Source organism: Mustela putorius, unplaced genomic scaffold (genome assembly GCF_011764305.1).
Source record: "Mustela putorius furo isolate JIRA1106 unplaced genomic scaffold, ASM1176430v1.1 tig00000785_pilon_pilon_pilon, whole genome shotgun sequence".
NCBI classification, from domain to species: Eukaryota; Metazoa; Chordata; class Mammalia; order Carnivora; family Mustelidae; genus Mustela; species Mustela putorius.
This window is the reverse complement of record NW_025421480.1, coordinates 1062298-1088199: the sequence shown is the minus strand read 5'-3', so window position 1 is coordinate 1088199 and position 25902 is coordinate 1062298. Positions and strand designations below refer to the sequence as shown.

At 43.9% G+C, this 25902-nt stretch overlaps 1 protein-coding gene and 1 pseudogene across 2 annotated transcripts in view; both read right to left on the bottom strand.

Annotated features, from left to right (window-relative positions):
- Positions 1–25902, bottom strand: part of MROH9 (maestro heat like repeat family member 9) — an 85327-nt gene that overhangs the window by 12449 nt on the left and 46976 nt on the right. For both annotated transcript variants that reach the window (XM_004756683.3, XM_004756684.3), the window contains exons 10-19: positions 22958–23107; positions 20171–20325; positions 17697–17862; positions 15793–15935; positions 14753–14890; positions 12968–13088; positions 6458–6595; positions 3683–3859; positions 793–945; positions 575–691 (exon numbers count right to left, since the gene is read on the bottom strand). In XM_004756683.3, coding sequence (XP_004756740.1) covers positions 575–691; positions 793–945; positions 3683–3859; positions 6458–6595; positions 12968–13088; positions 14753–14890; positions 15793–15935; positions 17697–17862; positions 20171–20325; positions 22958–23107 — 1458 coding nt within the window. The remainder of the gene's footprint in view (positions 1–574; positions 692–792; positions 946–3682; positions 3860–6457; positions 6596–12967; positions 13089–14752; positions 14891–15792; positions 15936–17696; positions 17863–20170; positions 20326–22957; positions 23108–25902) is intronic.
- Positions 1206–2652, bottom strand: LOC106006230 (annotated as a pseudogene).

Below are 25902 nucleotides of genomic sequence, written 5' to 3'. Positions count from 1 at the left end.
GAATAAAATGAAGAAACAATACTCAGTCATTGGAAAAAGCACATTTGCTCCCTCTGGAGAGGCTTCCAGAAAAAAGAGCTTGGTTGCTTATATCAAGTTAGGACCGATTTAAAACTAGGGGACAGAAATCTCTTCACTCTCTTGTTTGTTGATGTTCCTCAGGTTATTACATGACTCCCAAGCCCAGTTTGTTTCCAAACTTTGGAGAACATTCCTCCACCCCCACTTGTCTCCTGCTGTACTTCATGCTGGTTTCCAGAACCCTGGCCCATCAGATGGTGGCCAAGTGCTTCTGGTTTTGCTGTTGGTGATTGGGAATGCAGTTCCTATCTCTGTGACCATCCACAACTCAAGGTGGGTGAGTCAGAGGAAGAAAGTCAGAGATAACCAATGTCAGGGAAGAGGTAGTGGAAACCTGAATTTTCTGGTCTGAAACCTCAGCTGTAATTCCTTGTGTGCTATCTTGTCTTCATCTTCCTTCTCTGGGACCCACGCTTGTCCCTGCCATACTTTCATCACTCAGGATCTCCTTGGAAGCCAACTTTGTAACTTTGTAGCTCTCACGGCCACTTACGAGATTGCTGCAGATGCTGAGCACCACCACCTCGAAACTGTAAAACTCGTCCTTGAGCAAATGCCACGTTGGCCAGTTTAATTCTGAGACGCAGATCGCTAACGTATACTTACATGCCTGCAGAACAGAAAAGGGTCACTGAGGGTGTGTTCATCTGCGGTTACATAAAACACTGTGGTTCTCTGCAAAGCTAAGAAAAACAAGATTGCAGGACTTACTTGAGCGACTCTAATTTCTGTGTCTTCCAAAAACAGGATCAGAGGCACCAAACCTCCAAGAATCACATCATTCAGCATCCATGTGTACTCACTCATGTCCCTGAGTAATTCGCCGAAGTGCTGAATGGCCATACTCCGGATGCCTCCATTACTCTAGAATATGCACAGAGAAAGGCCTCGTTTGAGGATATCACTAGGGTTCTTTTCGTTAAGCAGTGGGATATATGTATCTCCCATATATATATGTATATATTACTTATAATATATATTTTTTATATAATTAATATATAATATATAATTTATATAATTAATATATAATTACTTCTATTTTAATATATATAATATATATTATATACAAATATATATAATATGATATATATACAAATAAAACAAATAGATATGTTTACATATATTTACATGCACTCCTTCGAGACTTCCACAGGACGATATGGGTGCCAATGCTGTTCTTCAGAGAGTGACAGGGCTTTCCTCAAACTGACACAGTCACCCTGTGTAAAATATTTCCTATCCTGTTTCAGTACTTTTACTGAGAGGTTGAGAATCAGTCTGAGAAACTCCCATGTGGAATCTTCTTCTGGAGATAGATTGGTCAGATGGATTGGATCAGCTGTCCCATCATTAATCCTATAGTCAAACTCTCTCCCTTCTTGGGTTTACCTCTTCAGCGCTGGGGTAGTCTTCTCCTAGAACCTGAGGGCAGCCTCCTCTAAGATTGTGTAAGACGCCCCCACATGTTTCTCGCATGCATTTCTTACATCCGTCCATTTGGCCAATCTCTTACCAGAGTGACTGTCTTTTTGGTTCCAGTCTGACTATTTCAAGTAATATGCCCCATCTCTGGCCCCAGAACCAAGGTGTCTTTGCCACTTTCATCTTTCCCACTGCACATGATGGCCTGGGGATACCCAAACCTCTCTGTGCCAGAGAAACAGCCCCACTAAGGATGAGAATATTCCTGAACTGCTTCTATTGTAGAATCGTAATGTTTTGATGAAGTGAATCTCATCATATATCTATGTCTTCCTCAACCAGACGACCGCCGGCGGTGGGCCAGTATCTGCCATTGGCCCTTCCCCGAACTATGGGTGGTCATCACTTCACCTGCCCAGTACTGTCCTGACTTAATTCTTTCATTCTTTCTTCTATTTTGTTCAAAGACTTGTGATAACTCTGAGGATCCAACAGCACATGTGGGTAAATTCTCAAATTAGCAAAGCCGCCATTTTTGTTTATGCAGGTTGCTCAATAATTGTGGTCTTGACAAATGTTCACCAACTCTGTCGTCTCTCCCTCTGGGAACATGGGCTGGGGCCTTTTAGAATGTTCTCGCCATCAGCTTTGGTGTGGAGCTTGGAGTGCAGGTGCTGTGTGGAGCTGCTGCCCTAGGGAGGCAAGGCCTTGTGTAGTGCCTGGGGGAAGTGGCCATGGGAGCCTGGGGGCTGCATGCCTATCATTGTTGTTCTTTAAATATGGAGAAACACAGTATCATAGTTTCATTGATATCCTAATATTTTTCAAACATTCAAACGCTAAGGAATGACTTAAGGTCAATTGATATTTGGTAATTTTCTCTTCTCTCTGATTTTGCTTCTTTTCATTTGGTGTGGTATGATTGTTTATTTAGTTTAGTTTTGTTTTATTTTCCCTCCAAGTGATTTCATTTTGAAATCTTTTTTACATGGACATTCCAACTACTTATTTAGCTGTGTGAACTTGGCCAAATATTTGCTTCTCTTTGCTTCACTTTCCTTGTATGTACACTGGATAATAGTAATAGTTGTTTAGAGAATTATATGAGTCAGTACATGTAGAACCCTTAGAATAATGACTGGTACTTAGTAAATGCTCAATAAACCCAGCCACTTTTATTATTACTATTATTACCCTTATTTATTTTGAAAATAATTCTTGTCATTAAATGACTTCTAAAGCTTAATAACAAGCTTTCTTCAATGAAATCTGAATAATTAAGAGCTTAGAAATCTTTGGAAAATAATAGAAGTCTTTAAAAATAAATATTCTCTATGGCATTCCAAAGTGTCTTTGCTTATTAAAATATGTTACTGTCATCCAACTTTTCTGGAATACATTTACCATACAAAACAAGAGTTTTCAAAATGCATAACTTCTTGATGAAAGACCTTTTATTTATTTTTTTAAAAGATGTTATTTATTTATCAGAGAGAGAGAGTGAGCACAAGCAGGGCGAGAGGCAGGCAGAGGAGAAGCAGGCTCCTCTCTGAGCAAGAAGCCTGAAACCAGACTGGGTAACAAAACCCCAGGATCATGACCTGAGCTGAAGGCAGATGCTTAACCCACTGAGCCACCCAGGCATCCTGATGAAATACCCTTTAGTTAGAGTTTTATATGATAATAACAAACACTGGGGGCATTAATATGTCATCTCTAATGCCCATAACACACCTGCCACTCTCTCTATTTTATAGATGGGGAGACCAGAGCATAAGGAACTGAATAACCTGCTTAAGATTTCCCAGCTGGGAGGAGCCAGACTAGGGATTTGAACACAGGCAGTCCAGAGCTAGGCTTAGCCGAGATATAGCCCCTAAGCTACATACATTTCCTCTTTCCTCCAAAGACAGAGGATGCTCTTTGATTCTCCTTTCTTATGGACAAATTTTCCAGGTTCTCATAGTGTAGTTATATATATGTATATAGGTATATAACTATATATACATAGATGGTACTTATTTGACTAATATTGTCATCTCTGGAGAAAAAATGGTAGTTCGGTACAAAATGACTATCTTCTGTTGATTTCTTCTGAAATGTAATAGCATTGCCTCAGCTGGGGCTTCCGCTTAACTATAAAACTTAGTGATTTCACATATCTAACTGTGTAACTCACGTGATCCATCAGAGGACAGTAGCTGGAAGCAATTCTAGTACACAGAGAGGAGTAGGTCACCTTGTCCAGTCTGATTAGAAGTCTTCGAAGGGTGATTAAGGCTCGAATTATAACAGTTTTGTCTTTTGAAAGGAAGGCATCCAAGACGGACACCAACAAGCTGCAGACATTTTCTATCTGTATGTAAGAGAGGAAATGGTTGGATTTTGGAACTAGAAGGAGACGAGACATAGCATTCGGCACACACGTCTGGGCCTGTGCTGCGTGCAGTCGTGTGCTGGGCTTGCCTCCCAAGATGCAGTTGTCACATTGTCAAAACTTCTGTGAGCGGATTGTTCAAACAGACTCTCCAGTCTAGAGAACGAACCGATGGTTGCCAGAGGCGAGGGAGGTGGTGGGTGGGTGGGGGAACCGGGGACGGGGATTAAGAGTCACTTACGATCAGAAAGGATGAATACCCAACTTTTGTAGCAACATGGACGGGACTGGAAGAGATTTTGCTGAGTGAAATCAGTCAAGCAGAGAGAGGCAGTGATCATATGGTTTCACTTATGTGTGGAGCATAACAAATAGCATGGAGGACTTGGGGAGATGGAGAGGAGAAGGGAGTTGGGGGAAATTGGAAGGGGAGGTGAACCATGAGAGACTGTGGACTCTGAAAAACAATCTGAGGGGTTTGAAGTGGCGCAAAGGTGGGAGGTTGGGGTACCAGCTGGTGGGTATTATAGAGGGCACGGGTTGCATGGAGCACTGGGTGTGGTGCAAAAATAATGAATACTGTTTTTTCTGAAAATAAATAAATTAATTTTAAAAAATTAAAAATAAATAAATAAATAAATAAATGAAGTTGGAAAAAAAAAAGAGTCGCTTACGATGAACACCTAGTAAAGTCCAGAATCGCTGAATCAGCGCACGGACCGCCAGAAAGGAGTGGAACACTGCATGGTAACTACACTGAGGTTACAATTAAAAAGTCACTATTAAAAAATAAGTTTTGGAAAACTAGGAAGAAATAAACCCAAGGTAATAAACTCAAAACCCATCACTTCCTATTTCTTTTGCTTCTCTGGACTCTTACAGGCCCTCGAGGCTACTCACAGGTATTGTATCTGTCTGGGGGGAATATTAAATAACCACGCACTACCGGGCATCTCTCCCCAGTTCTGTGTTTAATGGTGTCCGGCTGATAGCTCGAAATAGCCATGGTGAGGGTACCCCAGAGCAACAGTATTGTTTCCGGAGCGCTGGCGGTGAAGCATTCACCAGCACAGCCTCAGCAGGGTGACCTCTAAACCAGGTGCTGGTGACTCGCGTGGGCACAAGAGCCCCTGAGCGGCGGGGGGGCTTATGAGACTCCATGGCCGATCCGAGACGACAGAACAGAAAGTAAGGAAAAAGGCAAAAAGGAGACACCAAAGGAGAGAAGCAAAGACGGGAAATAGAAGAAGCAAAAGAAATAAAGAAATACGATTTGCCAAAATAATAGCCATAGGCCTTGTGTTTGGCTGAAAAGCCGTCTTTACCAAGAGAGAGTACGTGACCTCAGCCCAGCTCACGCTCCACTGTTTCTCTCTTACTGTCCTTGACAACCTTGACCCAGAGTCTTCCTTGCAGTCACGAAAAACATCGGGAAGAGTGCTAGACAAGGCAATGAGTGACTCGGATACTACAAGAATGTACACTGACTTCTGTGACTTATTTAAAGCAAACCGATCACCGCTCATTTCATTCTAAATGCAAAATGGGTGCCCAACAGACAGGCTTTGAGCGTTCAGAGACAATGTTGAATAGGTCAACAAAGGTTTATTATTAAACTAATTAAATCAACAATGATTTACAGAATCAGCATAATCCCATTATGCAAGGTGCTTTGGGATGGGTGGAACAGGCGGTGAGGCTCCGGGAGGCACTTGTGATACAACAACACTGGGTGTTACACGTAAGTGTTGAGTCACTCCGTTGTGCACCTGAAGCTGATGACACTGTTTGCTCACTGGAATTTAAATAAAAACTTAAAAAAAAAAGAATTTATAAGAGCATCACAAAACATGCTTAGATTTGATCTTCCTGGAAGGCAAGAAGTATTCACGCGACTCAGCAGGAAAGAGTGTAAGACTGTGGCTCTCAAGTTTAAGTGATTACGACCCCCTGTAGGACTTTGGCTCCACTTCGATGACTTCTGAGTCCACAGCTCTGGGGCAGGCCTGACAATTTATATTTATACCAGTTTCTGGGAGGGGCTGATACTGCTGGTTCAAGCAGCACAGACAGAGAACTCCTAGTGTAAAGTATCCTGTAAGCAAGGGCTCACCGTGGGCATGGCTCTGAGAAGGAAGCACCTGCCAGGTCCGAATATTCAGTAGAATTCGACTTGAGTTGAGAAGCAGACAAAAGTGAACTTGTACGGCTAAGGACGAGTGTGCTGAGCGGAAGAAGCAGCTCGAGGGAGTGCTCTGGGATCAGAGTCAGTGTGGTGGCAGGTGTGTAGGTTGGAGGGGAAATGAACTTCTGTGTGTGTGGCTTAGACTCCAAGAGTTTGTGTAGGACAATGTTGGTCCATTCCAAGGGCCGTGAATGGTTTTCCAGGAAAAATAGAAACAGGGTGATTAAGCTCCTGAGTCTACTTGCCACACTGCTCCCATTCAACCCAGGCTTTGAAATTGTGTTAGTCTACAGAAACGGAGACAGAGCAGTGTGTGATCAGGAAGGGTCCTGAGCAGTGGAAAGCCCTCGACAGCGATGGCGGTGGCGTTCACAGACCACACACTCACGTGCCTCATTGATCACTGGCGCCATGCTGGCGATTTTCTGAAGGCTCAGCTTGCTAACCGCGGGGTTGGCGTCATTAACCCAGTTTCTGAAGAGAACCAGAAACTCTTCTGGGAATGGGTCCTTGAAGAAATTATTCAGGATCTGAAAGAAAACAGTCGGTACATTCATAAGTAGAGTAAAGGCTAATTCATGTTTTCTGCGTCAGTGATAAAAATGGAGATATTCTCAGTAAAATGGAAGCACAAGTTTCCCTAAAACTCCAGATACTTACACATATCCCCACACATATTTCTGTGTTCATAGTCTCTGTGTTCTCTGGAAGCAGAAGGAAGCAGTCATAGTAGGAAACACATGCCTATATGTTTTTGTACGTATCTACAGTTGACCCTTGAACAACACAGGTTTGAACTGTGTGGGTCAGATACAGGTTTTTTACCGCACAATGTTGTGAATGTATTCCTCTTCTTCATGATTTTTTAAAACAACATTGTCTTTTCTCTAGCTTCCTTCATTGTAAGAATACGGTATGTAATGCATACAGCGTACAGAATGTGTGTTGCTTGTGTTATTAGTAGTTATTAGTAGTTTGTGTTATTAGCAGTTAGGTTTTTGGGGAGTCAAAAGTTGTATGTGGATTTTGGATGGTATGGTATGGGGTTCAGCATCCCAAGTCCCATGTTGTTAGGAGTTAAATATATGCATTACATTTTTTTTTTCTCTCCATTGCTGACAACTTAGTGACTCAATTTAAATTACCTCCATGTCCCAGATTATAGTTGGGTAGGAGAGTTCCTTGACAGTGAATGTTTATGTGTACTAGGAGGCTGTGCCTACTATGGGCCAGACATTATGCTAGTAAGTGGGAACACAGTAGTGAGCAAAACAGTCTCCATCCATGACCTTGTGGGGCTTATAGACTAGCAAGAGAGACTGATACTGTATAATAATTTTATACTATTTATACTATTATATAAATATATAATAGTATAGAATAAATATATATATAATAAATATAATAAATAAATATAAATATATATATACACACACACACACACTATTTATACTATTCTGATGAAAACAGAGTTGCTAATTGTGATCAGTACCAGGAAGAAAAGCTATAAGGTACCATGAAAACATCTAAAGCAGAACTGAATTTGGACTGTGAAATTGTAGACTGAGTTATAATGAAAAGATGTTTAGATTTGGACTTGAAAGCAGAGTTGACATTATCTAGATAAATTGTTTAGAGAAGATCTCCCCCAGGAGGGTAAGCCATGTGCAGAGGCGCTGTGGTAGATGAGCAGGGTGTGTTTGAACACTAGAAGGAAGGCCAGAGTTATAGGATGGGAAGCGATGAGAAGATTGGAGGGTAGTGAGGCTGGCGGACAGGCAGGGCAGGAGACTCAGGTTGCAGAGGCTAGGTTATGGACTTTTAGTCTTAAACAGGTAATACCCAAAACGAAGATGTGATTACCATGAAGTTTTATGCATCTAGTAACTAGCAGCCAAAATATACACATTTTTAAATATCTTAGAAACACAAATGACAGTTTAGTAAAAAAAGGTCAGGAATTTAAAATATTATTAAGACAGGTCAAGTACACAGAATAATAGAGAACAAGAGAGCCAACAGTGAGAAGGAAGGGCAGATATATATTCTTCTCAATTTCCAAACAACTTTCACAAAAATTAATAATCAGATCCAAAAAATCAGTAACTTCCCTAAAGCAAATCATTTAAAAAGCACCTTAAAAAAATCATGATGTCTATAATAAAAGAAGAAACCAAGAAGAAAGTTTAAGTGGGAAAAAAGCCTATAAGCACTTGAAAATTTAAGAGAACTCTCCTCTGTTTTGTGGATCAAAATTATAAACCAGAGAGGAAATCAAACATACAACAAAGATTACTACAAAAACAATAAAACAACAAAAATAAAACGTTTCCCTGTGGTTGGAAGGAAAGGCCCAACTTCACGTTGCTTAAAAATATGTTAAAAACGAATGAATTATTTATTTCCTGAAATTATGAGACATGAAATATCACAAGAAATGAGATTGAGCTAGAGAAAATTAGTGTAAGAAGATAATAAAGGTAGAAGCAGAGGTTATGGAATTGGGAAACAGAAAAACAGTGGAATTAGTCAATCTAATCCTTGTGCTAGAAAAAAAAGCATTCAAATAAACCAATGTGACCAATATAATATAAAAAGTAAACATAAAATGAGAAGTGAGAAAAAGGGTGTGAAATAGATTAAAACCTTCACAGGATATTGGCTATTTGGGGCAGCTTTTCTATATTAAAGGCTTTGTCCCAGTCATGAGGCAAAGAAAATTAGATAATTGAAATCGATTAGGAACAATGGAAGACTGATGGCTATTGATGTGTTATTTCCAAATGTTATCAAGGTTAGCTCTTTCTGAGTGATCACACACCAAAACATAAAGGCATATTTTCTATTTACAACTAGTAACTAATCTGTGGGTGATAATTTGGTACTATGTGAATATTCTCCTACAATCTTTCACTTAAAAGTTTTAAAATTCATTGGTAATTTTTTTATTTAGTTATCACACTGGGGCTTGCAAAGTGGTAATTTTCCACGTCTAGCGTTCCGTCTACATTTACTGGCTGGCATCCGTCTCTCTGTCTCTCTCTCCTAGCATTCCAGGTTTGAGTCTCACCAAGGACTCAAGCATTTAAATTTTCTTCCCAACGTATTAAAATTATTGGCAGTTACTCCTTCTTTTGATGTTAAATTTGGCCAGTAGGAGCCCTTTCAAGTTGACTTTTGTGTCCTTTTGACATGATGTATCTATCTTGGAACACTTCTTTGCTTGTAGAAAGACTGGATGTCCCAGGCTTATCTTATATTTTTCTTGCCCCTGAAATCAACCATTTCTTCAAGGAGACAAGATTCCTTTTAGTGAATAATGATATTTGGTGACCATTAGAACTGTGTACTAGAATGTACACATTGTTATTGGAATATCATGTCTTCTTGGCCTTTACTTGAAACTAAGAGTTCTTCTTCTTCTTCTTCTTCTTCTTTTTTTTTTTAAGTCATGGGTTTATTTTGACAATGTTGATGTATTCAATTCAAATCTAACAGAATTTATGTTAACTTTTTTTTTTAAAGATTTTATTTATTCAACAGAGAAAAATCACAAGTAGGAGAGGTAGGCAGAGAGGCAGGCAGAGAGAGAGGAAGGGAAGCAGGCCCCTTGCTCAGCAGAGAGCCCGATGTGGGACTCAAACCCAGGACCCTGAGATCATGACCTGAGCCGAAGGCAGCAGCTTAACCCACTGAGCCACCCAGGCGCCCCGAGTTTATGTTAACTTTTAATGGTTTTATGTTTGCTTCATCTTTTTCTTACCTGGAAAGACTCTGTGCCAATAGTGTTAATATATTTATTTGCTTATTTGCTTTCTGCTGTGTGAATGCATACCATAGTCTTAAAATTATATCGCCACCTTACAATATTCATAAAACTCCCAAGTAAAAGTCAGTATTTTTTTATAGATTCTTTTTTGTCCTTAGGATATATCTCACTAAGGATGTATATAGTCAAAGCTCTATGTTCATAAGTTACTTGATATCCTTTGCAAATGTGTGTGTGTGTGTGTGTGTGTGTGTGTATCTGAGGGAGAGAGAGAGACAGAGAATCATACAGTTCACTGGGAAAAATACTAAGATCATAGTAGGTAAACAGGCAAAGGAGAGATCAGATTATTCACACAATGGAACTTTAAAGGCCAAGGCAAAACACATAATTCATGAAAATAATTTGACCAGAGATAGCAATATGTTATTTTTATTTTTCACACATCAGGATCTTATACCTAGAAAACCCAAGAGAATTAACCAAAATATTATTATATATAATAATGCAGTTTAACTAATTTTCGTGAATATCCAACAATAATGAGCTTGAAAATTGAATGAAAAAGCCATATCTGGGAAAACAGTATGGAGGTTCCTCAAAAAATTAAAAATAAAAATACCCTATGACCCAGTAATTCCGCTACTGGGCATTTACCCAAAGAAAACAAAAACACGAATTCATTTTTAAAATTTAAACTCAATTAAATAACATATAATGTATTATTAGTTCCAGCGGTAGAGATCAGTGATTCATCAGTCTCATATAATACCCAATGCTCATGATATCACATGTCTTCCTTCATGCCCATCACCCTGTTCCCCATACCTCTTGCCCTCCCCTCCAGTAACCCTCAGTTTGTCTCCTGAGATTAAGAGTCTTATGGTTTATCTCCCTCTCTGATTTTGTCTAGTTTTATTTTTTCCTCTCTTAAATTTCACATATGAGTGAGATCATGTAAGAGGCGCTCTCTGACTCACTTATTTCACTCAGCATAATACCCTTCGGTTCCATCCAGATCTTTGTAAATGGCAAGATTTCATTTCTTTTGATGGCTGCATAGTATTCCATTGTATTTATGTACCACATCTTCTTTATCCACTCATCTGTCGATGGACATCTGGGCTCCTTCCGTAGTTTGGCTATTGTGGACATGGCTGCTATAGACATTGGGGTGCAGGTGCCCCTTGGGATCACTACATTTGTATCTTTAGGGTAAATTCTTAGTAGTGCAGTTGCTGGGTCAGAGGACAGCTCTAGTTTCAACTCTTTGAGGAACCTCCATACTGGTTTCCGGGGTGGCTGCACCAGCTTGCATTCCCACCAACAGTCCATGCACCCCTCTATATAGCAGCATTATTTACAAGGGCCGAGTTAAGGAAGTAGCCCAAGTGCCCAAGCAGAGATGAAAAGGTAAACAAGATGTGATGTGTATAAATAGTGGACTATTACTCAGCCATAAATAGATGAGATCTTGCCACCTACAACAACATGGATGGACTTAGAGGGTCTAATGCCCAGTGAAATAAGTCAGAGGAGAAAGACAAATACTGTATTTTCACTCATATGTAAAATCTAAAAAAATACATAAATAAATAAACAGACAAAAAGCAGAATCAGATTCCTAAATGCAGAAAACTGATGGTTGTCAGAAAGAAGAGGGGTAGAGGGTTGGGCAAAACGGATGAAGGAGAGTGAGTGATCCAGGCTTCCGGTTATGGAATGAGCAAGTCATGAGAATAAAGGCACAGCAGTGGGAATACAGGCAAGGGTATTGTCAGAGTGTGGCATGGTGACAGATGGTGGCTACGCGCGTAGATTCATGGAATCTACTAGAAGGAAGTAATCTAAAGGAAGTAATCTAAAATCCTGGAAGGAAGAAGACTTAGGCACGAAGATGTAAACTCTCATTACTTATGTCGGTAGAAAATTAGAAATAATATATAAATAAATGGTATGTTAAATACTGCTGGTTAATGAGACTAAGCTAAGGTAAAACACACAGATCGTGTGCTCAGAACATCTAAAGGCCAAGTGACGTCATGGTGAGGCCACTCGTCATTGCTTGGTTCCTAGAAGGACAGGTTTACCACTCTCCAAAAGGAGTAAGCACCACATTCATGATGAGAGAGGCCATTAGGGCTCATTAAACATCATCTGTCACATTAATAATGCTCATATAAATCTCATGTTTATAAATTTCTTTTGAATATGTGATTTTGTGGGAGCAATCATGTATGTCATATTTAGGTCTACTTAATGTCTGAACATACTTAAAAGGGTGACACAATGAAAATAATGAGTCACATAATCAAAATAATGAGAGATTCAAATGGATTAAAGCAAGTTTGGCAGCATTAGTGATTTTCTAGTGCAATGTTCAGTTAAACAGATTATGCATCTTTCTGGAAACTTTAGAAGTAGGTAGTGTCGTGTATGGGTATGTCTTTTACAGTTTATTACCTGTTTTGCTGACTATGATGCTTGAAATTATGTCAGATTTTTGAGACTCTTTGGCATGACACCTTTGGTTAGTGCCTTATTATGTATTACCTCTATGGAAAAATTAATAGTTGACTCAGAGAATTTCAACGTATAGAACTTTCTACATGCCTTTTCTAAGCAAAAGGACTTTCTCAATTTGCTCAACTCTAGTATAGCATTACAATATATGGTGTAATAGTAATATAAGTATTAATATATTCTATAGTTTCATTTTACTTAGTTATTTGGACCATTTCTTTTTCTTCCCCCTTAGACAGTCTGAAGTATCATTCAGATCTCAGGTATTATCTACTATCTTTAAGTAAACGTTGAGTGTACTTTAAATATTCCTTGGTCTACTGTATTTTTAGTTTAAAAAAAATTTATTATGTTCCATTAGCCAGCATATAGCACTTCACTAGTTTTTGATGTACTTTAACAAGCCTCTAGAGATGTGTGAACCGGTACTACAGAAACAGTGTTTGTGCAAATCCACATTTCTGAAAGACATGACAAAAGTTATCTGTCGTTGTCTTAACTCTGGGTAAGAATTAATATTCAGAGCGGGAGATAAAAAGATTGGAGGGTCGACTTAAGTTTGGATAAGGAATGGGAACCTGGCTGTTCGCAGTCATCTGATGAGACTTACTTCAGTGAGGAATATTACTGTGATGATACTGTCTTCTGACCGTCTAGGATCTTCCACTGAGAGCTTGTAGAGGTAATGCAAGGTCTCTGGAAACTGTGGGAAGTTGTATTCACTGAGAGCTCTGTCATAGAGAGTAAGGCACCGAGTTAGCAATGAGAGGAGAGGCTTCCTGCATCAGCCATGGCTAATGGGAGGAAGAGAGAAGCATTATTCTCACATTTTATACCTCCCAGATGAAAAAGAAAGATATTTTCTAATATCTCCTAATCCATGGACCCCATCCTGAATTCTACACAGACTCCAGGGAATTACAGATGGCTGGATCACGGTGTCTCATTCATTAACATCACTCCTCTTTCCCCGTCTCTCCCCCCCCCCTGAACCCCACAGCAGGGGTCCTGCACTACAATAGGCTCCTGCCTGACCGAAAGGACAGAAAATAGTGCAAAATAAATGTCTTGGCAATCCAGGATGGCGGAATAGGTCACCGTCAAGGTTTTAGACCAAGTCTTTCCTTTGAGTGATGTAATGAAGAAGACAGTCTGGGGCTACCCTGCTTTCCTCGGGAGAAGCGGTGGGTCCTGATTCACAAAAGCCCTTCTGGGAGTGGCCAGGCTCACAGTTGTCCTGACACGCCGGCCTGGACCAGATGTGGCAGGACCATGAAAGTGGATGTGACGGGTTTCACTTCAGGACTCCAGGTTGGCATTTTAAACCAGTGCTTCTTGATCTTTAATAAATATACAAATTACCCAGGAATCTTGCTAAAGTGCAGATTTTGATTCATTGGGAATGGAGTGGGCCACGAGATTCTTTTCTGCCTTCTATCTTAAACTTCAAGGGGGTGCTGTTGCTGCTGGTCTGAGGACCACACTTTAAGGAAGAAGATCCAAAGATACTAAGGATATTGTGACACTTAACTAGTGGCCGCATATGTTCCGGGAATCTGTGTGTAAATAAAATGCCACTTGAAACACATGAAGGACCCAGAGACCACACAGACTCTACTTTCTGGGTTGGTAACAACTTTAAATGGTCTATTATCTTGTCAAGTTTTGATTCTTTTTTTAAAAGACTTTATTTATTTGACAGAGAGAGAGAGAGAGAGAGAGATCACAAGTAGACAGAGCGGCAGGCAGAGGGAGAGGGAGAAGCAGGCTCCCCGCTGAGCAGAGAGCCCGATGTGGGGCTCGATCCATGACCCTGAGGTCATGTCCTGAGCCAAAGGCAGACTCTTAACTGGCTGAGCCACCCAGGTGCCCCCAAGTCTTGATTCTTGATCAGAAAATCTGATCCTTGTAATCAGAAACTTGCTATTCAGTAACTAGGGGGAAAAACCCACCACCTTTTCTATTACAAGAAAAATAAAAGTTCTCCTTCATTGTACTTTCCAAATTTGTTCGTCTCATTGAGAACAGATTTTTACTGAACCCCTTTACAGTGGGAGCACATCTATGACGGTCTGATGCCTACGAAGCTGGGATCCGCTAACAGCAGAGGAAGAGAAAAGGCACATTTACCTCTAGTTCTCCATAGCTGAGAGGGGAACCTACTCTTTGGAGAGAGGATAACGGGATGTGTGTATCATCAAGTGGGAGAACCGGAAAGAGAAACTATACCAATAAGGAATAAGCCCCTAAAATAAGGGAATAAGTAGAAATCAGGGCAACTGAGATCGTTGGGGGGAGGGGAGGTTGGAGTGGATACTGTGCTCACACGTGGCTTAGCCCGAGAGAGCTGGAGAAGCGGGTAGAGCCCCAGCGCCTGGGCGAGCCCCTTTCTTACTTGGCGACCAGGTAGACCCCGTAGTGGTGGGAGGGCGCGTGGCTGAACCGGCTCCAGCAGTTCTTCCTCTTCAGGGCAGCGTCCACCTGCTGCAGCCCCGAGCAGGTCAGCAGCACCCTCAGGGCGTCCTGGGCGTAGCTAAGGCCCCAAAGAAGAGAGTCACCGCTTGACAGTGGCCTTCATGGAACCAAGTACATGTGACCCGCCTTGGCATTGCGCCCGGGCAGGACGCTGGCTTTGGGAAGGGGCGTGCGTCCAAGGAAAACAGCTTTCCCTGCCGTCCTCTTCCCTGACCGACAGCACACGGGGCTTGGGGTTCGACTGAACCGGCGGCCTGTGGGATCCTGGGGCGGGGGGTTACTAGCGCGACGCCCCGAACGATGGGACAACGTGCGCGAAGCGCGAATAGGTCGGTTCTCCGCGGGGGACCGCGGTGCGCCCGCCGCGAGCCAGAGACCGGCTTAAATATCTGAACGCGGCGGGTCGTGCTCTGGGCTCTGTCCGGTGCCGAAGCGCGCCCCTGGCCAGGGCAAGTGCCCGGCGGCGGCTGCGGACGTTCCCCGAGGGCGGCGGAGCTAAGGGGGTGTCTCGGGGGGAGGGAAGCGCTGGTCTCGCGGATGGGACAGGACCGTCGCCGTCTGAGGCCACACGCCCGGCGCCAGCCGCGAAGCCACTGCCCAGCTCGCAGGGCACGTCGGCGCGCGCTATTTAGTCCCGCGGCCGGTCCGGGGACGTCAGACTTGGCGGCAGAGCGAGCACCGCGGCCGCGGCGGCTCCGGGGTTTCTGCGGCTGCCCCCGCCCGCCGGACCGCCCCGCAGCTGCCCCCGCCGGACCCCCGCAGCAGCCCCGCGCTCTGCACTCGCTGGGGAGGGCCCGGCGAGCCCTTGGGACCGGGGGATTCTGACGGCATCGGCCCTTCGGGGGAAAGACTAGCAAGTGAGAGCCCTGCCCGGCGAGGAGCCCCCGTGGACCCGAGGGACCCGAGAGGCCGCAGCCGCAGCTTCTTCCCGCCGCGTCGGGATGCGCAACCGGAGCTCACAGCGTCCTGTTCCCGGTCACCAGCCGCAGGTCCCTGCTGTAGCAGAGCTGGAGCATGAGGGCCATCAGCAGCTGCGGGAACACCTGCGCCACCGCCTTCCTGTAGGAGCCGACGGGCAGCAGCGTGCACAGGGCCTGCGAGGCCTGGGGGGAGAACAAGAGTCGAGGACCGAGCGTCCCGCGCCCACGCGGCGGCCGCAGCCAGGCGGGAGGACGCACAGACCCGCGCCCCCCGAGGAAGCCCGCGCGTGTCCCTCATCCTGCAGCGGCCGCGAGGCCCCTTCGGAGCCAGGAGCGGAGCCCGTGTTCCGGGAGCTCCCGAAGCGCGTCCGCGACCGCTCGGCCGCCAAAGCGGCGGGAAGCCAGTGGTTCCCAGGGACGACAGCATCGCAGGGTCCCTTCCTCGTCGGCCGTGCAGGAGGGGCCTCCCGGTGCCCCAGGTCCGCCTGTGCTTGAACCGCCAGGCGGTGAGACAGGCCGAGGCGGGCCGGGCCACCGACGGTCATTTGGCCAACGAACCCCCGCGACGGCGTCGGCCGCGTCCGAGAACCACCCGCCTCCGTCCGGGGAGCACCGCCCGCTCCACTCCCACCGCGTCCGTCCGGGGAGCACCGCCCGCTGCACTCCCACCGCGTCCGTTTGGGGAGCACCGCCCGCTCCACTCCCACCGCGTCCATCCGGGGAGCACCGCCCGCTGCACTCCCACCGCGTCCGTCCGGGGAGCACCGCCCGCTGCACTCCCACCGCGTCCGTCCGGGGAGCACCGCCCGCTGCACTCCCACCGCGTCCGTTTGGGGAGCACCGCCCGCTCCACTCCCACCGCGTCCATCCGGGGAGCACCGCCCGCTGCACTCCCACCGCGTCCGTCCGGGGAGCACGCGCCCGCTGCACTCCCACCGCGCACCGCCCGCTGCACTCCCACCGCGTCCGCGTCCGTCCGGGCACTCCCACCGCGTCCGTCCGGGGGACCCCCCCCGCTCCACTCCCACCGCGTCCGTCCGGGGAGCACCGCCCGCTGCACTCCCACCGCGTCCGTTTGGGGAGCACCGCCCGCTCCACTCCCACCGCGTCCATCCGGGGAGCACCGCCCGCTGCACTCCCACCGCGTCCGTCCGGGGAGCACCGCCCGCTGCACTCCCACCGCGTCCGTCCGGGGAGCACCGCCCGCTGCACTCCCACCGCGTCCGTCCGGGCACTCCCACCGCGTCCGTCCGGGGAGCACCGCCCGCTCCACTCCCACCGCGTCCGTCCGGGGAGCACCGCCCGCTGCACTCCCACCGCGTCCCGCAAGACGCGAACTTCTCCCGCCAGGGCCGATTTTACTCCGGAGACGTAAACGCGGGACCCAGACGGCATCAGGCCTGCATATGCCCGGAAAGTCTGTGCGGGCTGCGCGTGGCGTTGCTCTGACGCGCGCTCCGACCTCCGCCTCTGCGCCCTTCCCTCCGCTGGGTGTCCCCGCAGCCGCTGACGTGCCAGGCCAGTGCTCATCACTGTGGAGCTTTTGTCCTCCTGTCTGTCTAGAAATCATCTGCCTGGGCATTTGCAGGGATCACGCCTTCATGCTCTGACGGGGTGCTGCCTCCACAGAGCAGCCTCCCCTGACCGACCTCCCGAAGCCCACCCTGACCCTTTCTTTTCCCCGCATCCCCTGATGTCTCTTCTCAGCTAAATATCATCTGACACACGACACACTTTTTTGTTCATTGCCTATGTTTTACCAGAATGTAAGCTTCCTGATCAGGGTGTGGCATATAGTAGGCACTCAATAAGTGCATGTTGGATGGATGAATGAATGAATGAAACCAGGACAGTGTCCCTGAGTACGACGGAGCCCGTGGGCAGACCGGGATTTTCATGCTCAGGGAAAAACCAGGACGAAGCAGCCGTCCTGGCGTCACTTACCGCTACAGGCATCATATTAGTGGTATCAAGAGAGAACCGCCTTCTTTCCTTGAGGCTATCCTGCATTTCTCCAGGCTTGCCTTTCAGGATCAGCAAGATGGTCTTCAGCACGTGAGGGGCCACGCTCGACTCGGAACCTGCCGCGCGCCACATCAGGATCAACGTGCTGCAAACACAGCCCCGCCCCGCCCCCACCACCGTGAGAATCAGGCTGTCCATTTCCTGCGTAATACTGCGTCACGAATCAGGAAAAGATTTGGGTTTACATGTTTTATAGCAGAGAAATTGCAGACAAGTCGAAACCAATTTCCAAATGATCCCATTTAATCTCTTGCCTTGAAAACACAGGAAGGATTTCAGTGAGATACTAACAGAAAACACAGTCTGCAGGTTCACTTCTTAGCACACCTAAATGTCTGTCCAGGTCAGTGCCAAGAACTGATAAGCTTTCTCCATTCCATGCTCTGGTTCTCTCACCTTGTGATCCTGTTTATGCAGGAATAATGGAATATTTAAAAACTGGTATAAAAATACAAATTAATATAAATAAATATATCTACTTAAAAAAAAAGCCAAATAAACAGAAATACTAAGCAAAAAAAAAAAAACCCTATATAAATTTAAAAATTAGAAAAGGGAATTATTTTATTTTTTAAAAATTTTATTTATTTGACAGAGATCACAAGTAGGCAGAGAGGCAGGCAGAGAGAGAGAGAGAAGCAGGCTCCCCGCTGAGCAGACAGCCCGATGTGGGGCTCGATCCCAGGACCCTGGGATCATGACCTGAGCCAAAGGCAGAGGCTTCAACCCCCTGAGTCACCCAGGTGCCCCAGAAAAGGAAACTTAAATTGAGCTCAGAGGAGTGGGCCCTTTTGTGAAATGTCACACATTTAATTAGCGACACAGGTGTCACGCACTAGAACCCTGGCTTCTCAACTCCCAGTCCCCTAGGTCCTTTCTACATACCTGGCCATTCAAGATTACTTTTTATTATTGCTTATCTTAAAAACTGCTACACACCTCTGTGTGGGCATATTCCTGATCCCTTATCAATTCATGCTGGGCTCTGAACCTCATTTTATCGTCTCTCTGCATTTAGGTTCCTAATGAAGAGAAGGAGGCCTGGTCCTACAGAGCACAGACATACCAGCTTTTTAGAACCCATTATTCCACTGATCCTGCCTTCTGGGCTCAGCTTTAGAACTTTGCTTAGAACCACATGGACATCCAGTCTAATATGCCCCGTATCATTCCCTTGCCTCTAGATCATACCTTCCAGGTGACCAGGCATTCTCTCTTTTTCTCTGATTTAGCTCAGCTCCAAATCCTAGTCCTTTCTACCTCAAGCCTCACCTACTAGTGCACAAGATCTGCTGGTGACCATTTTAATCAAATTCACCTAGCTCTAATTATGCTTTCTCTCTGTACCTCATTTCTTATTGTTCGTATGGAGTCACCGGCAACTTTTATCAATGTTGGGTTATTCCTTCTCAACAAAATGTTTGAAGGCTGGTAATATATTGCATACAGTGGTTTCTTACTTCCTGAATGAGAAGACACTGAGTCTTACGAAGATTTTTAATTTCCAGACGTCTTTTCAGCAGTAATATACTTTGTACTTATGAGCCTCCCAAATAAATATAGATTTCAGTTGGGGGTGGGGGGAAGTCAGTCGTATAATTGGTTTAGCATTTTGTGGACTTTGATGCCCTTTCATGGATGTTAACTCATCTAACCCATAAAATTGCTGTATAGATAAAGAATTTTTCTCATCTCACAGATGAATTGAGGATCAAGGAGTTTAGAAATTTATGTGGCTAGGAAGGAATTCAGACCCATTTGTTTCGAAGCCTGAATCCTTTCCATAATGTAACTTCCTGCCTTGTGTATGGTTAGTAGTAAAGAAGTATTACTTTCCTTCTCAAGGTGCAGATGTTAGGAATGAGGCGATGTCATTTATTACTCTCTTCTGCTGTGAGTGAGGCTCATACTGTCCCACTGGCCCGCACTATAGTGATCCTCAATCACGAATTTCAGATAAATAGCTAAGGAACAGCTACTTTTAATGTTTCATTACTTCTTTGGTGGGTGGAAGTACCTTACATCTGTTCATCATAAACGAGGGGGAAAAAAGCCCTATAAATGTAATCACTTCTGGGGAAAAACCCATCATCACTGGGAGGAGAGGTTGGTTCCTATGGGTTAGGCAGCAGAACACAATTTAAAGTCTCAGATAAACAACAGTGACAACGACCATTTGTTGATGGTGTTGACCGTGGGTAGGTATTGTATGAGAATAGGAACAAAGCCCATGATCCTTTTTACATTTTATGGTCATTGTAGGTGAAGCAAAAACAGATATTCTTTTTAAAAAAAAAAAAAAAGAAGAAGAAGAAGCCAGGCCTGACTTGCCAGCTCTGTCGGATTCTGGAGGCTATGAACAAACCCCCGTAGAAGGGGTGAGGGAGACTTACTTGTCTGCTGGGACTGGGTAATCCATCAGTTGGAAGACAACCTTCTTCGGTGAGGTGCGTGTTAACAGGGTGACGACCCGCAGCATTGTGTGCTTCATGACGTGAGAAGGATTCTCACACAACTGCTTATAGATGGTGTCCACAATCTTAGACACCTGGAAAAGCAATTCAATAGGTCAGCAAGCGCCTCTTTTTCCATGGCCACCTCTAAAGCGAGGCAGTTCTTGGATGTAAGAATTCAGTCCTTCTCAGAATGGCCAAGACAGCAATTAATGCACAAATAAGCACTAGAGGGAAGCATTTTTATGTGTGTGACTACACAATGTAAAACATTTATTGGGATGAGAAATAAGCCAATGCATTTATTGATAGTGGGAAAATACCCATTTTTTAAAGTTTATTTGGGGAAAGGTAGACTTCCTTATTTAAGATATATAAGCTCAGTATAGAAAACATGTATAAAAAACAACATGGAGTTTCCTCAAAAGGTTGAAAATAGAGCTGCCCTACGACCCAGCAATCGCACTACTGGGTATTTACCCTAAAGATACAAATGTAGTGATCTGAAGGGGCATGTGCACCCGAATGTTTATAGCAGCAGTGTCCGCAATAGCCAAACTATGGAAAGAGCCTAGATGTCCACCCACAGATGAATGGATAAAGAAGACGTGGTGTATATACACAATGGAATACTACGCAGCCATCAAAAGAAATGGAATCTTGCCATTTGCAACAACATGGATGGAACTAGAGGATATTATGCTGAGCAAAATAAGTCAATCAGAGAAAGACAATTATCATTTGATCTCTCTGATATGAGGAATTTGAGAGGCAGGGTGTGGGGTTTGGGAGGTAGGGAAGGAAAAAATGAAACAAGATGGGATTGGGAGGGAGATAAACCATAAGAGACACTTAATCTCACAAAACAACCTGAGGGTTGCTGGGGATAGGGGAGTATGGAGAAGGTGGTTGGGTTATGGACATTGGGGAAGGTCTGTAATAATGGTGAGCGCTGTGAAGTATATAAGCCTGACGATTCACAGACCTGTACCCTTGGGGCAAATAATACATCATATGTTAACAAAAATAATTTAAAACACCCCCAAAGCAAAAATAAACAAACAGAAAAAGAAAACATGTATAATTCAAGTCCTTTAAGAAGGAAGTCAAAATAATGGAACAGAATAACAATGTAACTGTATACTTCAGAAAACCTTTCTGACAATTAAAGAAGACATGAATTTACATAGGGAATGGATGAACTATGTGTTCAAAGAATGGCCCAGAATGGTAAACGCTGAGTCACATAATGCTGCAAATTCTATTCATAGGCCCTACATCGGTTTTATTTTTTCCCCTTTTTATTAATTCTTGAAGAAGGAGATTACGAGCTAGACCTGAAATTTGTCTCAAATTAATGGCTGTTTATTCAACATCAGATCTGACCCAACAAGATAACTTCGCTTTTTGTTTTGAAAATATTCCTTAGAGATCAGAAGCTGAAATGTTGGTCGACATAATTCACATCTCACTGCAGTTGTCCATACACAGTCAGTTACCTGTGCAGAACCCCCTGCTCCGAGCAATAAGTAGAAAATAAATGAATGAATAAACAAAGTGTTAAAAGTGCAGGACATTCCTCATGCTGCATATGCTCCAAGGTGAACATGAAATGGGGGACGCTAAACACTGCTCTTCTCCATAGACCTTTGAACGATGAGTTTAGAGCTCTGCTCACCCCCTGTCCTTGCAGCATGACCCAGAACAAGCCAGCGATGTTACTGTGCACTCAGGATAGCAATCACGGTCTGCTTTAATTCTCAAGATTTGCCGTGTTAGATTTGCTTAGCGATTGTAAGCCCACATACTAAATGTGCAATTTAGGGATTTTTCAGGGCTAATTTTAACTGTGCACAATTTTCCATTATAACTGATTTTATTTTATTTTTTAAAGTATTTTATTTAGTTAGTTTTACAGAGAGAGCGCATAGGAGCAGGAGGAGGAGCCGCGTGGGCGGGAGGGGAAAAATCTCAAGCTGTCTTCACACCGAGGGGGGAGCTCTGCGAGTCTGCCTCTCCCAAGCCCCAGATCGTGACCTGAGCACATAGTCCTGTGTGAGCTATGAAGTGTGAACGGCATTATTTTCTTGAGCTAAAAGCTGTTATATTTATGTCTATTACTGGCATCGCACAATAAAAAGATGTTAAAGTCTGTGCTATTTAAAAATTCGGGTTTTCCTTTTTTTTTTCTTTTTAACTTAGAAAGACATTAAATAGAAAATAGAAATGCCATGACAAATTGAGAGTGAAAGAGACTGTGGAGGAAAGGCAAAAACTCTTCATATGTTTGTATATCTAAAGACACTTCTCCCCCTCTGTTTTGAACAGGAAGCCCCACATTCATTTGCACTTGCCCCCACAAATTGTGCAGCTGGTCCTACAGCGAGCTGAGGGTCCATGAAAACTTTCCTTAGTGGTTACACAGAGGATTTCAATTATATATGTACCAATTTACTGTTTTTAATGTATACTTAAAAAAAAACTGACGCAGATGTTGGCAAGATATTACGATTTGGTATGATGGGTAGGTAAACACTCATGACATTATTTTCTAAACTATTCTGCAGGCTTGAAATACTTCACACACACAAAAAGCCTCATCGGATTAATAACATAATGAACAATAGCAAGAAACACAGGAAAAGAAGTTTAGGCATATAAGGGAGGCAACAAGAGCACTTTAGAGAATAAAATCTGTCTTTCTCTACTCACTGTTGAGGATCTTACCATGGTGACCTTATGTGCGTGGTATTCCAAGGTCAACTTCAGCATGGTGGATGCCCTGAATGCGATTATGTTATGAGGTGAAGAGAGTCTCATGAGGAGACTCCACACAAAGTCAGTCAGCAAGGATGGCAGCAGGGTGAATCCTACACTCTGAAACCAAAAAGGAGAGCCATGACCTCACGCCTTACCTACCATAAAGTAAGAAAGACAACCGAGTTCAGTCATCCTGGAGGAAGCCCCCAGGCCAGGTAGGGCCAAGTGATTCTTGTAGGCCATAGGCATTTTTGCTATTGTGGCCCTCTTCCACCATTCGAAAAGGTTAAAAATTGAATTTTACAACTGTATTGCTATTGAGATGACTATAATTCAAGTGGAATTACACTTATTTATTTCCTTCTGATTTTTAAAGGGACTAAAATACTTTTATCTAGATAAGTCAACTCTGGGGCCAGGCCAGGAAAAAAATGAAAAACCATGGCATTACAATTAGGAGGAACTGTAAAATATTGATGTAACACCAGTTCAGCTGTTCAGATATTAGAAATTATTGTGGGATTCTTTAGTTTTGGAAATTAGTTTGCTGAGATCCGATACCAGCATGATTAGCAGACGCAGGAGGGGACAAAGTAAGAAAGGCAGGATGATTCAAGGGGTGGACTGGACTTTGCTCTTTTACAGAGAAGGACCAAGAAACAGGGAGAGAGAAAAAAGGCTCATAAGTCAATGACTGAGGTACAAGAACTATAATTCAAACAATCTTTTTTTTTTAAGTCAGAATAATATCCATGGACCATAAAATAGCAAAATTACATAATTATGCATGGATCTCTCAGTTAAGAAAGATGGACGAAGCACGTTTTTTCCTTTCATGGACACAAATATATGTATATATATTGCATATTATATTATAAACACACACACCCACACACACACACACACACACACACACACACATCATTTTCCCAAGTACAGAAGGTAACCAGTCTTGCCAGGGAAAGCTTATCTGTATCTCTCTTAAAAGGATGGAGCATAGCTCTTTTTGGTCAGTAGGACAAACTTGAGGTTTGAGTAAAAATGGGGGACCCCAGTCTCCCCACTACTGGGCAGAGGGGTGAGGGGTGGTATCCTTGGAATGCTATGGAAGAAAGCTAAAGGAGGGTCACTAAGGCTTGGTGAGATGCACTGAGTGTCACAAATATTTTGTCCTTCTTTAAGAAAGCCAGATTTCATTATATGATTTGTTGAATTAAAAAAATATCGAAATGGAGGAATATTTTCTTTTAACTCTGTTTATTCAATGAAATTATTTTATTGTCTATTTAAGAGTTGTAGAAGGAGCAATTTCTAGTGAAAATAAGAACTCATGCTAGAAGTTTCTGTCATGTGAAGGTCCATGTATGACAGTAGACTACATCAAACGACAGGACTCCCTATAAAATGTGATCTACATGTAACTCTTTAGAAATATACCAATCCCATAGGACCAGCTGGATTCTTTAAAAATCATTATATCTCTCCAATTTCTTACTCTTTTTTTAAAAAACATTTCATTGATTTATTTATTTGAGAGAGTGAACTAGAGAGAGAGGGAGAGAGAAAGCATGAACAGGGGCAGAGGGAGAAGATGAGTGAGAAGAAGACTCGCTGCTGAGCAGGGAGCCCGATGTAGGGCTCGACCCCAGGACCCTGGGATCATGACCTGAGCCAAAGCCAGAGGCTTAACTGACTGAGTCACCCAGGTACCCCTTGTTTCTTACTCTGATACCATGTTATTCTTGATGCTGAATCGTTGTAATGGCTGCGTGATATTCTATTAACTTGATATTCCATAATTTATCATCTGTTTCTCTGTGTTTGTTAAAAAAAAATAAACCAAACATCTGTGAAGAACCTCTCTTTACAAATATCTTATTAATTTTAGTTTTTTTCCTTTGTGGCTCCTTCAGAAGACAATGTCCTCTCTTATAACTTGCCACTCTATAAAAGAATGGCTTCTAAATCTGTAAACTTCTTTTTTTTTTTTAAATTTGATCCTCCCTTTTCATGGTGTCTTGTTTATAGCTCTCTTGGCTGAAAACCTTGGTGCGTATCATTCTATTTGCCTCCTTGGGACTTTTCTTTGGCCGTAGTCTTCTTGATACCCTTGTTACAACCTCTGATTCTCGGTCCAGCTGTTCCAATCCACCGCTAAACGCCCCCGCCTCAGGGTTTTCCAGCTACTGCTCTTGCCCCAGGGCCACAACTGGCCTGCTTTGGTGTCACAAGTGGGACCCAAAGAAGAGGTCATGAGTGCAAGGATCCGGGGCACCCTCCCCACAAACCCAGGATTTCTGAATCTGAAGAACCTTATGCTCAAAAAAGACAAAACACAACCTGAAATGGGTAGTAGCTAGGAAGGGGATCTGAGGAGGCACTAGTCCTCCACTCCCTGCCCCATCGTGGTGCTCGGGATCCCAGTTCCAGGGTACTGGAGTGGAGGATACAAGAATGTAGAAGAATTTTCAAGTAAACCTATAGAGATGCTTGGTTTCTTCTTGCAAATGGACCATTCCATAGTCAACCAGTCTCATGATCTTTGAGGTGAACTGAATAAGAACAATGCTTGATTTTGGAAACACGCACCATCACGCAAACACATATTTAAGATATCTGTGCAGTATTTCTGACCATATTAGGTAAGATGTATCGCTTCCACAGCTCCTCAGCCTCCCACAGTTCTGTTTCTTTCAGCCATGGGAGGAGAAGTCACTGCTTTCTGTACCCAGTTTTAGGAGGAGCTATAAGACTCTCCCCCCGTCAAGAGATGAACTTGCCTGAAGGACTTCCCCAGCAGCTTTGCTGAGCTGTTAGCTTGACATGTGTGGCTAGAAGCCCACCTAGGGACAGCCTAGGATGCTGCCCAACCTAGGCGGCAGAGCAGGGTGACCTCTCAGGCAGATGGAGAA